General features: G+C 41.6%; 1 protein-coding gene across 5 annotated transcripts in view; it reads right to left on the bottom strand.

The window, feature by feature from the left end:
• The window catches only part of WAPL (WAPL cohesin release factor), a 72877-nt gene extending 60396 nt beyond the window's left edge, over positions 1-12481 (bottom strand). The window contains exons 1-2 of one of the 5 annotated variants that reach the window (XM_075505253.1): positions 12364-12481; positions 7350-7873 (exon numbers count right to left, since the gene is read on the bottom strand). In XM_075505253.1, coding sequence (XP_075361368.1) covers positions 7350-7851 — 502 coding nt within the window. In that variant the 5' untranslated portion in view covers positions 7852-7873; positions 12364-12481. Of the gene's footprint in view, positions 1-7349; positions 7874-9465; positions 10335-10432; positions 10790-11273; positions 11579-12363 lie in introns of those variants that run through there. The other 4 variants (XM_075505255.1, XM_075505254.1, XM_075505252.1 and 1 more) reach the window with 4 other exon arrangements.
• Positions 12482-17964: the final 5483 nt, after the last annotated feature.

The following is a 17964-nucleotide window of genomic DNA, read 5'->3' as shown; positions in this document are numbered from 1 at the left end:
ACTAATTTACTCTTTCATTACTAAAGGCATTTCCTCCTCCAATTAAAATATAACTAAAAATTAACCTAGGCTGCTTGTCATCAGCTACATCCAGCCTCTCAATTTCTATCAAATTAAAGCCCTATAACTTCCCTTGCACTTCGACCCTTTTTGTTTTCCCCGGTAAGTATTTTTGTCCAAGTTGCACCTATAGTCTTACAGCTTGTCTTTCACAGCTGGAATAACTATCATTCCTCCTTCACTCTTCCTTCTAATCTTGCTTAAAACTCTTCTACAACATTCTGAAAACCTCATTTAAAGTCTGTTTTTCTTCTGGTGAGTACTTACAAGACAAACGTGACTTTTTTTTAACACTGCCTCACATCTTTCTATCTACATTCATAACAATATAAATTATGATGTGACTCTACAGACACTGATATTATGTAAAAACCCAACAAACCACGCAACATGTTAGCAATGCCCACACCCAACTTGCATGCAAAGTCCATAACTCTCAAATGAAGGACAAACTGCAGTTTTAGTAAACAATGCTAAGCCCCCTTCCTACAGAAAGAAAACTAGTTTTTGTCTTCCAGCAAAGAATTAAGCTTTGAAGAACTCTACAACACCGCAAGCAAGACTACTTGGTTGGAAATCTAAAAATAAAATGGTCCTGAAGAGACGAGAAATTGTGCAACATCAAATCCAGTAGTCAGAAGAGCTGCTACACTCTGTAATACAAGAGTTGTCAGAGCCTGAACCAGCTGTATCATGTGTTCACCTCTGATGGAAAGTCCAGTGAAAGAGACACATTATTCCTCACTGCTAGCTCATAAGGGCACCTTTTGCTCAGAGCAGCAGGAAAAAGCTGACCCAGGAAGCTAACTACTTTGCCCTTGTAGGGAAAACAAGACAAAGTGTCATGGGCAACATCAGGGGCTGGCACATGCCAAAAAAACCCTTGTTTTCACCAACTTCTGTAGTATGAGCCCTTATGAAAAAGGTATTAAAGCATATTATAACATAGCAGCACTAATAACTGTATCCTTCGGCTAAGTCAGTCTGAATTCAGACACTACTCATAGATATGTTGAAACCCTTTACTGAATACAGTAGCAGTTTCTTAAAAGAAAATATGAGCTAAGTTTGAACTTGAAAAACATTTTCCATACAGTTAATAAGATCTCGGCAGTTTGAACCTGAAATGGCTTCCTTACCAACTGTTTTCTGCTTTCCTGCATGCTTTGGCCTGCTTAAAAGGCATGCATGTTAACAGGTTTTTTTCTTCTACAAGTACTGACCAACTGTTTTGAATGCAAAGTTATTTCAACTTTTTAACATGAAATAAGTTAAGAAGCAGTCAAAAGTTCGACCTTTTAAAAACTAACTGTTCATTGTACAAGATCATAAAGAAAGAATGATTTTAAAAGTATGGATTCCAAAAAAGGTATTGAGAATCTCACTGTTGTTTGGGAAAGGGGAGTTACAGATTGAGGGAAAAAAGTTTCGTGTGCTCTGTACGTGGACATACATAGTATGCATTTCCCTGTCACTAGGAAAAATACGTTGCAGAAATGAGAAGATTCCTTCCTAAATACTGGGGTCTTTTTCCTGTATTGCTATTTTAGCAAACCAGTATAAATACTGAAATTTAAACAGAACTTCAGTCATTTCAGACTTTTGAAAAACATTGAAGAAAAAGAACCAACACCAAATCTTCAAAGCAGTATCAGAGTAATACCAAAGCAAAAAAAAATTGAGAACAATTATCACACTAGTTTGAACTTGGGCTACTGACACAGCAAGAAAATTCTGTGTGTAAGGGGAGAAGGGTACCTTTAAAAGCAGGAAACATAGCAAAAACAATTGAAGAAGAGAGGACTTGTGGATAAACCCCAGCTATCTATATACCCAGCATAACTACTGCCATCTAAATAAACCTTGTAACACTGAAATTCTACGGGCATACATATTTTCTGGCAGACCTTTATCCTTCTCTGCTATCAGTTTCTTAACACTTTGAGCCAGCCAGAGCACAGCTGCAGTTCTTTTTAATCATGGTTGCTGCCAGCTGTCTCCTAAGAGAGCCAAATGCTCAGACCTCATTCAGGTTCCCCAAACTTTTTGCTCCATTTTTGGACAGAAAATTACTAAACTGAAATTCTTCCTCAAGAGGTAAATAAATTGCACTCAACAGCTCTGCAGAGGAAGAAAGGTACGATTCTCAGACCTAACTATTATCTTAAATGTCCATGTCGCCATTAAACACAAAATAGAAGCTCTAAAACAATTCGAAAGGAATACTCTGGCAAATCTTATTGTCAAATGTAATTACGTAACAAACCTGCATTTGAGAAGTTGAAACTTAACTCTAAAGATAGGGCTCCCACACCCACATAATCAGGATGCAGAGGCGTTGCAGACACATTCACTACGGTACTATCAGGATAGTCTGGTAGGAACAGACCTGATGACTTGAACTATCTTCTTTTCAGGGCAACCATTTTCTGCAAATTATTCACTCAGTATGCTTTTCAAGCAACTAAACACGACTAGATTCTGCATATTGGGTCATGAAGTACTTAAGCACAGTTGTATCCCTTCACTCCTGCATTGCATAAGCATAAGTTATTACGAAGGATTGCATTTGCCATTTTGATGTGCTACCGATATGTGCATGAGCCCCAAGTGAAAAATGAGGGCATTAAGAACTACCCAGAAACACAAAAGAACTGAATAGCAAAGAGGTAAATGTTTCCTTACAGCATCAAGAGCAAAACTACTTCCAGAACAAAGACTTGTTTGAATACGAGTACACAGTAACAAATGACAAGATGCAGAATAGCCATTTTCATATTACTCTAAATGTTAGGAGAAAAAAAATGCAAGTATCACAAATACTTTACATGCAATAATTTGTCCTTTTAATCTTAAAAAGCCTCAAAGGGCACTGCCGAGGCAATAACCACAAAATCTGTACTTAGCATCACAACACAGCAGAAAGGGATACTATTCCTACACTGCTCTGTATTGCGAAAAGACATTTTAAGCCATTCTATTTTCTATTTCTCCACAGCAAGCAAAACATATTTTCAAGAAATAAACTCATAGGCTTTAAAACAAATCAGACTTAATCCATGCCCAATTAAAATACTTCTCAGTTAAAAGCATCATTAAATACCTAGTGCTTTAACTTAGAATTAACGTAAATAAGTAATATTATTTCATAGTCCACACACAGGAATATGAGGTGTGCAAAGATGAGAGAGATCATCCAACCACTTGAGACATCTCTCGACCCAAGTGCCTTCTCAGATGAACAGCATCAACATCTTGGACTAGACCCTCCAAAGGCTTGAGTTACAGAGCTCAGCACTGTGGCACACAAGCGAAAGGCAGCAGGTGATCATGACATCCAGAGTCAAAACACAAACACATACATAAGAATGCCAGTAGTATTTCCCTAGACTGAAATAGCCAGAGTAGGGAAAGTAGTTATCCAATCTGAAACGTATTCATACACTAATATAATTACAGAATGCCATACCATCTTTTAAAATTCATCAAGCTTTGACTAATTTTCATCTGAAAAATCATACTACGCTAATTTCAACACACAAGCTAACATAAATATTCTAAGAACAAAGTTACTAGAAATTTTTTTAAAACTAGCACCTCACAATTTGCTCTGCAAGGCTGTAAGTGTTTTTACATTAAAGTTTGTGTGCAGGTGAATTTAGTGTGAAATACTATTTGGATTTATGCCTTACAGAATAAGCTTAACAGTTTAAAAAACAAATAAACAAAAACCCACCAAGGTGCTTCAGAAATCCAAGTAAGTATTGCTCTGTGGGTTTTCACCTTATCCTACTGTAAGACTCTCTCATAAAAAAGCTCACCTTCTAACTACTAAGTTGTTGCATTTTTGCTTGATATGATTTACCAGTATAATGTTTTTCCAATGATGACTTACTTTCCAGCCACCAAGTCCTCCTACCTTAACAAAAGTGACCTAACAGTAACTGTTAACACCGAATACTCTTTTGCTATTTCTAATTTACCTGAACTCCTACTATCTGTAAATTACCTGTTACGTACAGGATTACTCATGAACATTCTTCTGACAGTATTAAGTCTTGATCAAGCAACATTAGGGTAAGATTATGAGAAGCTTTCCACATTAAGAGCTTCTCAAAGCCTTTAAAATGAGACTGTTACAAACACTAGCTGAAGGCTATCCAAAAAAAACCAAAAAAAAAAAAAACCCAAACCCAAAAAACCCAGAGAGACCAGTAAGTCATACCATTATAAATAAAAGATACAGGTCCTCAACTGTGTTAGACAGTTGCACAACTATTAAAACAACCCAAAAAATGGACTGCTTCTTAATGCCAAACATTAGTTAAAATTAACTGACATTGCATCACCTTCATTTTAATGTCCAAAGAAACGGACATTGAGGCAGGATAATAAATTTGCAGCAGAATTAGCAGGCTAAACTGTAGCTCTCAGCTTGCCCATAGCCATGTTAAGTCACAGCTTTCACCTTGTTCTAATTCTTAACCTTATTTCACCCAGCTTAAGAATTAAGACACAATGATGGCACATGCTATCAGTAAGTCTTGAGACCTCAATTCATGTGCTGTCTAGTCAGTATCAGGACAAGGACTAGCAAATTGTACTTAAAACAAGTTAACAAGCACTTTCATGAACATCAGTACCAATATAGCCTAGAGATACACTGTTGTATGTGGGTTAAGGTTGAGCTCACACTGCAGTCTCTCTCACACTGGGAATATTAATGTTGTTCTATCTGCTTGCCTTCCTCCCGCCCCCTTTCTTTCCTCTTCAGGAAAAGTAGAGCTTGCTGTCTCAAGGATCTGTGAGCCCTTTGAACAAATCTGGTTGAACCCGGTGGAGTTCAAGAGTCACCAGGAAGGGGAAAATGATTATGGGGAGGGTGAGGACATGTAAGCAGAAGTGCATACTGCTTACCTTAGAAGACCACACAACAAGAAACAACCTTTTTATTGTTACTCAGTTTTTGTTCCCCAAGTTCCGCCTTCGCCCATGCCCCCAACCCCAAATCAATAAAATTAACTCTCTCCAGTTCTGAAAGACAGCTTCATACCATCAAACTTTACTTAATAGTCAACAGAACAAAGAAACCTTTGAAGTACCTACATTGACACTGGCTAACTATACCACTATCTCTAATTGCTCAATGTTCTGAGTGACGTACTCAAGAGACAATTTTTATTTATTTTGGATCAGTCTACACAAGCATAATAGCTGCTTAAACCATCCAAGTTTCATTTATGCTAACTGTCCAAAACAAACACTATCACCAAAACTACAGTCTTGGTTTCCTTACCCTTATTTAAAGACCCTCCTAGGATGTTTTGCAAAGATTCATTCTCAGTTGAATTTAATTTCTGAAGAAAGCTATGAAATGAGGTTTTATCTTCATTTGACTGGGTGTATACAGAATGTAATAGATTCTGAAAGAACAGTATCATGAGATCAAGATCCACCTTGTCCTTCACTACTTCTGGCTGAATTGCAGTCAGTAACAAACACTTCAGGAAAGCACGCAAGAATGGAATTCCTTAAAAAACTGTTGTTTAAGTAACCTCCCCCTCCACATCCAGACCACCACCACATTCAACAGCCACCGATGCACTTATCCACCAAGATTCATCAGCTTCATTCCTTTTAGAGTTGTATATATTTACGGTATATATAGTATTGTCTAACAAGGAGTTTAGAATTTAAATAAGCATCAAATTAAAAAGTTTTTCTGCACTAAATATTGTATTTTATTGTTTTCCACAATACTGGAACCAGGAAGCACCAATGAAATTGCTGAAGACTGTCCTCTTGGCCTTTCATGCACTATGGATTTTTAGAGCTCCATCACATTTTCTCCCCACAGCTCTCACATTTTCTTTTCCAACCTGAAAAATACTGTTCTAACAAAGCTTTTCTATGTGAAAACCATTTCACTGTAAAACCTGCTCTGCTACAATCTCTCATTAACAACCACGGAAACTCATTACTATTTCTTCTCCTTGTAAATATTTGGGGATGAATCTATTCAATCTCTTATGAAAACTATATTCAAACTTAGCAAAACATAAATTGCATTTCCAGACTGAAGGTGGATCATACTTACAGATAAATAGACTGCAGAAAACCATATGAAAACAAGAAATATTTCAGCAGCAAAAATAAGAGTAAGATCAAAAGACAACTACACGTCCCATCAGTGTCTGTCAAACTACAGTTCAAATCAACATTTTTTGTTTTTCTTGTATTATATCACTAAAAAAATTATCTTGCAAATAACTGAGCTACACATATCTACCACTATTCAGTATCTTCTTGTCCACTGTATTACAACTGAACAAGTCCACTCAAATTTCTGATCCTTGGGTTAACTTAACTATATCTGAGAATTCAAAGTTATGTAAGTTCTTCTCATTAAAGTTGATTATGATAATCCAGAGCAAGTCAGTAGGTATCACCTTCCTCAAGGTTCATCTAATGTGATCTTCTGCCCAATTTTAGAAGCTGCGGTTTAATCAGCCCATTATACGAAAACTTCTAATAAGGTATAACAACATCTGATCTTGTCTAAGAATGACTTGAACAAAATTACAGCGATGTTCAGCTCCATGGGGTTTGTGAATTCCCTCTCAAAATTATTAAGATATTTTACAAACACTTCAAAGCCTGACAATGGCCCCTAAAAGACACGTGACAGAATTCCGTTTCATGGGTCTGAAGCTTTATCAATGTGTACGTAAAAAGATGTGCTAATTAAAAAAAAAAATCCCTTTGTGCAACTGAAGTTCAGAAAACTACTTTTTCCATCCAAATAATTAAATAAGGCAGGTTGTAAGCTGTATCTGCACCTGCATGGTAGTAACCATGTACCCACACTAAATTCAAGCCACCAACTTAGGAATAAAGCATTCTATTATTACCAACTCATCACTCTTCAAAATACTACATGTTAAAAAAAACCAGAAATGCACTGAGCTCAGAACAAATTCTAGAAAAGGAAGATTATTATTCCTTTCTATTCAAGGTGGACTAACATACTACGTTGAATCTAAAGCACTGTACCTCAATTTGCAGACATAATGATTAGCATGCCAAGGACCTCAGACCGAGTAAAATACAGAATGGTTCCTGGTGTTTTTAGTTAAATAGCGTATCCTTTACAATTTCTTACAATTAAGAATTAATTGCCCCATGGTTTTATTAGAACATTTAAACAACCCCTGAAAACAGAAAGTCTAAATGTAGATTTGTAAAAATCAGAGGAGAACAGAACTATCTGGACAGTTGAGTAAACATACCTGCAATTCCAAGTTTAGCACTGCTGCCTTTGCATTCTCCATCTTCCATGTTTTTGCTTGTGCTCTTTTCTTTTAAGAGAGGAACAGTATTGTCAAAAGAGATGCACTTGCTGGGTGCAACGTTTTCTCCGCTGTCTGGCTGACTAATTCTGCTGTTAGCTTCAAGTAGAGGACTGAAGTCCTCAGGCTGAGCAGCTTCACCAGGTTCCAGCTGAGAGGAGCTTTTAGCCTGTGACACATTCTTCGAAGACACAGGAAGAGATTCTTCATCACTGTCAAATCCAAATGGATCCTCTGTTACCTCATCTTCAACTTTGGGTTTTTTAGGAACTTCAGAAATATCTGGTTTGACACTGGGCCTCTTCTGTCCTAATTTGGCCATGAAGGTGGTTTCTCCCCATTTTGTACTAAGGGTGGTCCGTTTGTTGGAAAATACTTCGTCAAACTTGGAACTGCCGTTTCCCCCTTTCCGGCTGTAGGTCTTTCCAAATCGGGATGTCATTTTGGCTCCTGTTTCATATTCTCTGTTGGAAAAGAAAGAAAAAACATAAATTCACCAACTTTTTAGTGCAAATGATTGTACTTCCATCCTTTATTGGGCCTACGAGCACCAGGCATGTACATTTCACACGAGCAACAAATACATCATCTGCTTCTTTCTACAGACTAACTCATTTACACATGAATGTCATTATGTCAAAAGTTTCTGCAATAAGTAATGCATCTACCAACTTAACTCGAAATTCAGTTACTTGCACATTTATAAAACAATGGCACAATGGATCCTTAAGAAAAATCTGCTATGAATACATTATTTTTGGTATTGCTTTGCTCTAATTTTATATTTTCAAGTATAGATGGCACTACTTTCATGAAACATCAGCAGAAAACTAAACAATATTTTCACCACATCTGAACACGCAGCTCTGCTAGAGTCCAATAACACAGTATGGCTTTAAAAAGACTCTTTGTAGTTAAATAAAAAAACCTGTTAGAATATTTCAAGTTGCTATAGATATTTTAAATACTAATTAGTCACAAATAACAATGACAACTTCACCCCATGTTCTTCTCACACACTCAGACTTACTTAGCAAGCATACTATTTGGTAATATGGTGTGGTTTATGCTGTCTGCACAGCCATGGTCAAGACTGGTATATAGCAATCCCCCACGAGTAAACCTGATTGATCAAGGGACAGGAACAAAGAGACACTTCTCAATCCATTTCTAAGAACATGGAGGACACCTTATGCGGACCAGCACAAATCGTGACTGTTTACTGGCTGTTACAACTGTAGCCCGATTCACAGTTTGCTCTCTCAGAAGAATAAAGTTTAAATATGAACAGATTAAACAGGAACACATTTAAACAGTTCCCTGCATGTGTTCTATTCCTACTTTTGTTTAACTCAAGAAGGAAGACAGACCACTTTGCTTCTTTTTCCCAAAACAAATACTTCAACTACTGGACAAATGACAACATAAAAACAAAACGATCATATCTGTTTTGTAAACCAGCATATTTCTCTCTCTTTATTTTCTTTTTGGCCCAAACATGAATAGGAAATTGGAATTCTTTATAGTCAGCCTGAATCTAATCAAGTCCATCTTTCTCTCTGAAATTACTCTCCATACTGGAGAAAAGTCCGTTAAAAAAAGGGGGGCATTTATTTAAGCCACAGAATCAAAGACATTCAACTTTTAAAGTGTCAACTGCCTTCATATATATAGTAAAGTATACGACAAATAGCACTTAAAATCATTGTTAATAAACTTATCACATGATCTATTTGTTCCAGACAACTGTTTTTATTATTATTCCCCTGACTATGTGGTATACTGTCTTTCTTCCATATTCTAGTTTTCATCTTGACACTCACAGTTTCTCAACCTGAAGTACTAGACTAGCTTCTGCCAGTCTCGCCGGACTGGTTTCCAGAAATGTCATTCTATCACTTTGTTCTAGCAAGATTGTCTCACTAATAATAGTCTCCCTTTATCAGACCAGGCCAACCTTCACTTACCATATGAACTGAGCAATTCATCAGATCATCTATGTCTGAGCAAATTTTAAGTGAATTAACAGTATCAAATTTGAACTTCAGAAGTTTACCAGACAGATGGTGCTGCAATGCAGAAGAGATACAGGAACAACCACTTTGGGAAACACTCTTCTCCCCAGCAGTTTAGCAGATGGATGGCAAAGGCATGTGCTTATCTACTGACCAGAATTCTGCTGTGAAACAGCATTCTGCAGATTGCTTCTGGTTGCTCCTAGTAGATGCTACTCTTCAACCCCATCTCCATCCTCTTTTTCCCCACGGTGTCATCAGCCTACTCTGTGCTGCTCCAAACACATCATTGCCAAATTTTTTCTTTTTTTTTTTTTTTTTTTGCTCCCCTGCAAGTAGCTCTAATTTCCTACTTTCCATCCAAGAGTGAAACTAAAAATTCCCCACATACTTTAGAAAACGAACAGCAAAACAAATCCAACTTACTAGTTTTATTTTGCTGATGCTTGAAAATACTTAAAACAGTAACCAAAATATTTTATACCAGAAAGGCCAGTTTTTAGAGCTATAGAAACTGAAATGAAATATTTATTAACATCTCAGTTTCTATGCAACTCTTACAGAAAAAAAAAAAATGTATCACTTCAGTCACCACCAGCACATTTTCCTCCCCTAAACCCTGACTCAAATAAGTATTTCCAACACTACATCTGCAGTGTCTGAAAAAATAAAAGCAAATTTAAATTATGAGTTGTGGCTTGCAGTTTTAAAGAGAAGATTCCCATAGTCAAGAGGACTTCATTTTCAGAAAGTAGAGCTCCTCAATCTACATTTTCCTATTTATAAGTTTAAAAAGTAAGATCATCTCATAAGGAGTTTTGAATCAAAATATCAAAACTCAAATAAATATTCAATATGATGTAAACAGGTTAAAAGATGAGTATCAGGAAAATATAAATACACTGTGCCGTAAACTCATATCTTAGACTGAGATTAAAGATAAGGAAATACACATGTACCTCCTCACACGAGAACATCAACAGAATGGGATTTTTACTTTTTACTTACAATTCTCCCTTGCTTTTCACTCAGTGTGAAATAAAAAACTTGGTCATTTTCACTCTGTTTCCACTCCCTGCCTCTCTCTCCTGCATTGCGCTGCGATATTTGGAGCAGTGCAAGAAATGTAAATACAAGCAAAACACTGAAACATAATTCTCCCCTATTTCCCAGAGCTAACTCGGCAGACCAGCTAGACATAAAAACCCCAGTAATTCCCCAGAAAGCCCATCAGCCATCCCTACTCATTGCTCCTCTCTACACCGTTCCTCTTACATAATCAAAGAAAAGAAAAATAGGTTAAATGCACGGAGGCAGAAGAAGCTGATGAAATCCCACGGTGACAGTTTCTTTTTTCCTCCCTCCCCCTGCGGCGGGGGGGGAGGGGGGTGCTAGCGGAACCGGGTCACCCCACCGTGCATACCCGGCGATTTCTGATGTCATTTCCCTTCCTCCCCGGCCCCCTCCCCCCGCCCCGCAGGAAAACCAACCCCCATTACACAAGTCCACGGGCCGCGGGGCAGCCCGCGCCTCCCGCGACCCGGGCCGAACAGCAGAGCCCGCCGGCGGCCGCCGGCCTCGCAAGCCGCACACCCCGCCCCCCCCCGCCCTTCACCCCCGAGCAAAGTCCTGCGACTCCCGCCCCGAAAACTTCCCGGCGGGCCGGGGGCGGCCGCGGCTGTCCCCCGCGCCCCGCCAGGCGGCCGCCGCCACCGCCCCGGAAGCGGGACAGCGCCGGGGGCAGCGGCCGGCGGCTCCTGCCCGCCGGGGTGCCGGGGCCTGCTCCGCGGCCCGCACAGGCCTCGGGCGCCGGGCGGCCGCCCCCGGCCGCCTCCTTGGTGGCACCTACCTCGGCGTCGGTCGTGGCGGCAAGGGCAGGGGGGCGGCGGGTCCCGGGCACGGGCCCGGCGCGTTCCGGGCGGCGCCGCGGATGTGGCTCTCGCCGCGATTTCTGGCCGCCGATCTGCCGCCTGCGAAAGGCGCTCGCCGACGGGACGCCTCCGCCCCTTCCCCGGCGGCGGCGGCACCCTCCCGGGGTGGTGCGGGCGTTAGGGCCCCCGGCGCCGCCTCCTCCGGCGCCGCTTCCTCCGCGCCGGGATTATCGCCGCTCTCGGGACGGGGCCCGGGACCATCTCTCCGCCATTTGCCCCGCTCCTTCCGTCACTGCGCGTCCCACGCCCGGCCGCCGCCCGCAGCCAATCGCACCCCGCCTTACTCAACCGACGGCGCCGCCGCCGCGCATGCGCCCGCCCCGCTGACGCCGGCCCGGCCCGCGCGGAGCCTGCTGGGAGCTGTAGTTCGCAGCCCGGCGCGGGCTGGGCCGGGCGGGGGGCGAGCGGGGGACGCGGGGCCCCGTAAGGCCCCGGCGCGGCCCGAGGGAGCCGGCGCCCGGCCCGCGCTGCGTTGGGCCCGCGGGAGCTCAGCCTCTCAGGGGCGCCCTGAGGCGGCCGGGACGGCGCGGCGCGGCCTGGCGGGACCCCGCCGCCTCCCCGCGGAGGTCTCCGCTCGGGCCCGCGCCCCCGGGGGGGAGACGTGCCGCTGCTGGGGTTCTGAAGGCGGGGGCAGCGGGGCCAGCCGCAGGCGGCCCGGCCCGGCCCCAGTGGCGCCCGGCCCCGGCGCCCGACCAGGCCGCGCCTCCAGGAGAGGGTCCCCGCGCGGGGCCCAGGGTCTCCCGGGGCAGCCCCGGCCCCGCGCTGCGGGGTGGCCCGGCGGGGCTGCGGCCTGGCCCAGCGGCAGGAAGGAGCCGGGGCGGCCGGAGCTAAGGTCAAAATCCCCCGAGTGAAGGTCAAAACCCCCCTTAGGAGTTTGGGAACGCGGCGGGCACTGAACCAGCCCTACGTCGACTCCATTAAAAGTTTGTTATGCCAAGCAGCAGTGGGCAGCCTCGCCCAGGGGAAACGAGCCCCTTCCACTCGCTGCAGCACTTCATTCGTACTCACAGTGGTTGCACAGTCCCCAGCCTTTACATCTGCTCCAGGGAGGAAACATGCTCTGCAGATAAGTCCCATGAAACGAACATAGTGCAGACTGTGAAACGGTGGCTTTCACGTGCTCCTACTTCCACAGGCACTAGCTTATACAAAGCAGTTACATCCACCCACATACATGTATTTATGCACACCTTTGAGACTTTAATTAATGATACACTCTGTGTAGAGTGAAAAAATACTCCATGGAGATTGTATCATACAGCAAATAGCAGAGGCATCAAACAACCATCAAATCCACTACTTTACATTCTGTAAGCAGTATTTTATAAAATGCTTGTGGAATAGAAAACTAAGGATGCACTACTAGAAAAGCAGTGCGTTAAAAAAGAACATCATACTCGCAGATGTAGTTTGGTAATTTTTAAGAGGAGTGAGGAGCTCAGAAAAGAAAAAAAAGCAAAAGCAAAACAAAAACACCTCTGCCACCTTGGAACCTAAAATGGTTTCACAACACACGTGATCATACTAGTCATCTGTTGTTGGAGGAAAGGTTTTAAAGTACAGGTTCCAAATGCAAAGGGAATAAGAAAAAGAATTAAAAAGACGCTGATATCACTGCACAGAAGATGTTAGAGTTGTCTCGTTACTTCTAGTTAAGAAACATTACTTTTTTCTTAATTTTAGCTTTACCCAATGCAAAATTACTGGCTTTCAATAAAGAGATGCAAGACTATGGTTTTGTTTAGTGATCCTGTAAGTAAATAAATTTTTGGCCATTAACTGGTACCTATTGATATGTTGGTAGCTTTTAGGTATTACTTCTGAAGAACACACTCCATGTGCTCTCTAAAGCCAGTATACAACTGGGGCTAGAGAAAGTGAAGATAAAATAGACTGGGCCTTGTGATGAGGTGTACAAGCTTGATCTGAGATACAGTTGAGGTCTGTGTTGTGTTTCAAAGAAGGCTTACAAGTTTGTCTATATCTGACCCAGTTGTTGAAGAGCTACTGAAAACAGGTTACAAATTTTAAAATACATAACCTGAATACAAAAAGTGAGAAGATTTTTTTTTCCTGCGAGTATTCTTTTATCAGAGCTACTAATTAGCTTGTTTAAACGTCAGAGTAAAATGGATAGCTAAACCAGTTTGAGTTTTGCATACTATAGTGCGAGTCTAAAAGTCTTATTTTCCGACTAACTGATCTGTTTGACAAAGAGAAAAAAACAGTACTGTGAGACCTCAAAACACTTTGAGGCTCTGTGGAGTTTTTTACAACATAAAAAAAAGTTTGTCCTGAGAACCAGAAAAGGTGAAGAATATGGTCAGAGTAAGGAATTGACACCAAGGAACTATTTGGAAGTAGTTTCTATTTGGAGATAATTTAAGAGTTGAACTTAAATTAAATATGTTTCGAACTTAAAGCCTGGGCTAGGTAAGTCAAACAGTAATTCAGAGAATTTTGCAGTATGGTGATAGTAATTGGATGTCTTTTGAAAGCTCTCACACACCCTCGACCCCCTGGGCTAGCTTCGTATTTCCAACAGTATTTTCAGTCTTTGTAGAATCCCCATACAGAGTAATCTAAAACACTGCAGATTCATAGTCACGATGGAATTTCACATGACTAACAAAGGATAAATTAAACTAATGTATGTGCTGCCTATCCTATCTTGGGTATCAGCAGAAGCCTATAAGTCTAATAAAACTTTTTTCTTCGATGATGATGGAAAACAAACATTGTTATGTTCAAGAACAACAGAGATGGGCCAATCTTTCTGCACCTAACTTACTTTAGATACTTTTGAAAATTTCACACCTTGTAACTTAATAACCTTGGCAATTAACATGTTAAACTTTGCTATTTCCATTTTCATCTCGCTTACCTCAAATATGCGAGTACCGAGACAGAGCAAACAAAAGCCAAATCCCATCTACGTTTGGCAGTAGGCAAGTTTTAATTCTCAAAGAGGGTGGAATTCAGTAGGCATCTCGTGCTTGTTGTGGAATTCTATTATTGATAGTTGCCATCTCCCTTCACAAAAAACCGAAACAAAACCCAACCACACAAAACCCTTCACAAAAAAGCAGCACAGAAAACACTCCAGTTTGGCATTTGCCTCCATGAGAACAGCAGTGGGAGGTAAGCAGCCATCTTACAACTTTAGCTTTTCCATCTTAAAAACTTTTCTGGGAAAGCCAAAGTGAGTCCTACAGCTTCCTATTGCATTTCATTACTCCCCCTGCAAGAGAAATTAGCGTCTTTGCTATTCATAATAAAGTCAGAAAGCACTGAAAAACACAGCTCAAATACATCAAAACTGGAGATAAGAGAGAGAAAAGTAGACCACTAGAAGGAACACATAAGGACAGAACAGTTATGTGGATACATCTCATCTTAATACACTCTAGAACCCTCCCAGTTCTCTTTTTGGGGTTCTGCGCTGAGATCTCTGTGGGGGGAATAACACAGACTTTTCAAAATGAGCTGTAGCTTAGTACGGAGCCCTTCACATAACTCAGTCTTGAGGCAACCATTAAAACATTTTTAACTGTTTCAGTTTCTTCCAAAAGAAAAGAGAGGCAACGCAGTAAGAAAATGGAAGGTTTCCCGAGCAGCAGATACTCTGGGGGGGGAGATGAAGACAGCCATATCCTTCCAGAAGCTGTCAGGAAGGTTTCTCAGTGCTGCCTCATGGACAAAAACAAGCATTTGACAGTAATATTAGCTTAAAGTGAGGCTACAAACAGATTTTAAAAGGACCATAGCACTAGGTATCCTTTATATCAAGTGCATGAATTAACAGCACAATACATCCTTGCTCCACTCCTTTTCCCACAAAAGGAGAATAAGCTCAATAACCCATTTCTCCGCTTCCCTGTGAAGCGCTGCCCAAGAAGCAAACAGTAACTCACAGGAAGGCTCTCCCCCTTACTCCTCATGCCCAGACCACTCCCCTCAGAACCATGAAAGCCAATGGCCCCTCAGCATCTTCTCCTTTGCCTCTTCCCTGTCCTTCTGTGTCCCAGCCTAGTCACTATTTGCCTCCCAAGTTCTCTCCAGCTTCCTTTAGTACTTCCTTCCTTCCTTCCTTGCCTCTTGTCCAGGTGGGAAGGGATGAGGGAGAAGAGGATGTCCTGCTGATCTTGCTGCACTCACAGCTGCTGCAGTGCTTTCATGTCCCAATTAGTGCCACTTAAAATGCTAAACATTTCAATGTGTTTTGCTTTTTCTTTGCAAAATGTCAGTCTCCTCCTGTTCCTGTCCTTCAAGTGTCACGCTGCACGCATGGGTGAGAGCACTCAGGGCTTTGCCGTTTTGCTTCACGGGGGCCAGAATTTCCCCCTTGCTAATTTGCATATCAAAGATGAAGGGAGGGTGAAGAGACACATTAAGTAACTAATTACCATGCTTTAGTCAACCTCTCTGAAACAGCTCTGAAAATAGTCATTTATACATTAGTATCGCTCCTAATGCGTGCTGGAGGAAGTTCAGCAACACCAGCAGCAGCAGCATGGGAGTGGGCGAGAACAGCTGGGGAGCACTGAGAGCTGCAGCAGCTGGATCAGAGCAGACCATAAAGCAGAACGTATAGGGGTGGGGAGACAGGGAAGATCTGCAACCCAGTGTACAAGGAAGTGTGATTTCTGTCAAGAATATGGCTTTTCTTAGTGAGGTATTTCCAATGGATAGCGTACTGCTTATTTCTGACACTGAACCCTGAGAAGAAAGACTGAAAGGCATTCAAATAGGGGATCTTTTTACAGTTTTGGATCATATTTTTCAGTATTTGCATCATAGTGCAGCTGTGTCCTCATATGAGGTGGTCAAACCAAGGCATTAAGTTTAGTAACTGAAAGGTTAAAACAAGCACTACTGGACAGAACAAAGGAACACTTAGAGGAGCGCAGCAAAGGGCCAGTTCTCTGGGACAAAAAAAGAGTTCCCTGGATGGTAGCACTAATGAATCAGACCCGGGCAGCTAGCAGAAAAAGTTGCGCTACTCCACCTTCTCTCTGGCCCGCACACCCATGTGTTGCAATCACGCAAGAGGCAGCATCGTCTCTGCAATGTAAAAGCCTCTGGAAAGACTAGTTTTACTCGATGAACCAACAATAGTCATTCACCTACAGCTAAATTCTCAGTGGTGGTTCTGTGCAGTTTTTTTCCCTAGGTGATCAGCCTGTAAGTCTACTGGAAAAACCTGTGGTGAAATACCAGTGGGAAAAGCCCAGAGTAGCTTTCACCTTGTTATAACTGTCAAGGTCAGAACTTTATTCTCCATGCAGTTTATCTCAGCAAGCTCTGCTGAGAAAGTAACCACCTGTGCTGTTTCCCATGAAGATTTTACAACATGCCACGGTGTTTCAGGAAAAAAAACCCTCACTTACAGTGAGGATGCAGCCTAACTTTAAAGGCAGCAAGGAAAGTCTAGGTTCTTTGGCCAGGTAAAGTTTTTCCATGCTTTTGTTACGGAATAAAAGGGGGCTGACTCTCTCAAATGCCTGAGATCTGTTGCAGCCTTATAGGAGGACCAGATTCAATACCAACCTTATCTTCTCCCTGAAGTTTTTTTTTTAATTCTTCTTTTAAGAACTTATTCTTTCACATTATTATTAAATTTATATCTGTCTTCATGGCAGCAGCCCTCAAGGAAAGCTACCAAATTGCACCAACATAGTGCTTGTTGGGGAAAGAAAAACATGGGAATGCAACAAGCAATTGGTGTTTTAAATTGTTCTTATAAGAGAGTTCATTGGCGGGATTGTCATTGTCCTATTCTATTCCTGTTCCAGCAACAGGGTAGCAGCCATTTCTGTTGCTTATTTTGCTAATTTGCTTCCTTCACCAGTTAAAAAGGGCATGTACGTGACCAACATTTACACATTATGATCCTTTGTCCTCATAGTTTTGATTATTAGGTTTGTGTGTGGCTCTTATATGCAGACGCTATAATCACTCAGTTCCCTTTTGAGTTTTTGTTTACAGGACTTTTGTTTTCACCTTTGTATTTCCCAAGTACTTGTTTCTACTTTTTAGAAAGAGTAGAACTTGGCCAGTAGCTAAGCACTTCTACAGCAGTTACAAAACATTAAACTATAGTAATATCAGGTCAAACAACTAAGCTGCTGCACTGAGACCAATATGTGTGGCCTTCGAGGGCTGTGTGCAATGATACAAAGAACAACAACATAAACTACAACTGGAAAAGAAAATCCACAGAGAATTAAAACTTGTGGGACTAAAGTGGACTGGATGGACGTGTCCCTGAACGTCATGGCAGAATTAATGTACTATCTAGCAAATTAAGCTGATAAAATGAAAATTAAAAAATAATTAAATGACCATTTCCTCATGGAAAGGTAGGAGGCAACAAAATATCAGTTAGTGACTTCATTAGTTTCCTGCCAGAATACAGCCTGGAACAAATTACTTTCACCTTTATTCAAATAACAATGCAGCACCACAAAGACAGCTGCAGTGTCTTCTGCCTGTTGCACAAGACCCTGGTACATCCAGGGCCAGTTCTGCAATCCTGTCCACATTTAACAAGGTTCACTGCGTACAATGCAACCATGTTCAGTGAAATGGTCAAAGATCATCCTACAG

Source organism: Mycteria americana, chromosome 6, assembly GCF_035582795.1.
Source record: "Mycteria americana isolate JAX WOST 10 ecotype Jacksonville Zoo and Gardens chromosome 6, USCA_MyAme_1.0, whole genome shotgun sequence".
NCBI classification, from domain to species: domain Eukaryota; kingdom Metazoa; phylum Chordata; class Aves; order Ciconiiformes; family Ciconiidae; genus Mycteria; species Mycteria americana.
The sequence above is the reverse complement of the archived record's forward strand: the minus strand, read 5'-3'. Positions and strand labels throughout refer to the sequence as shown.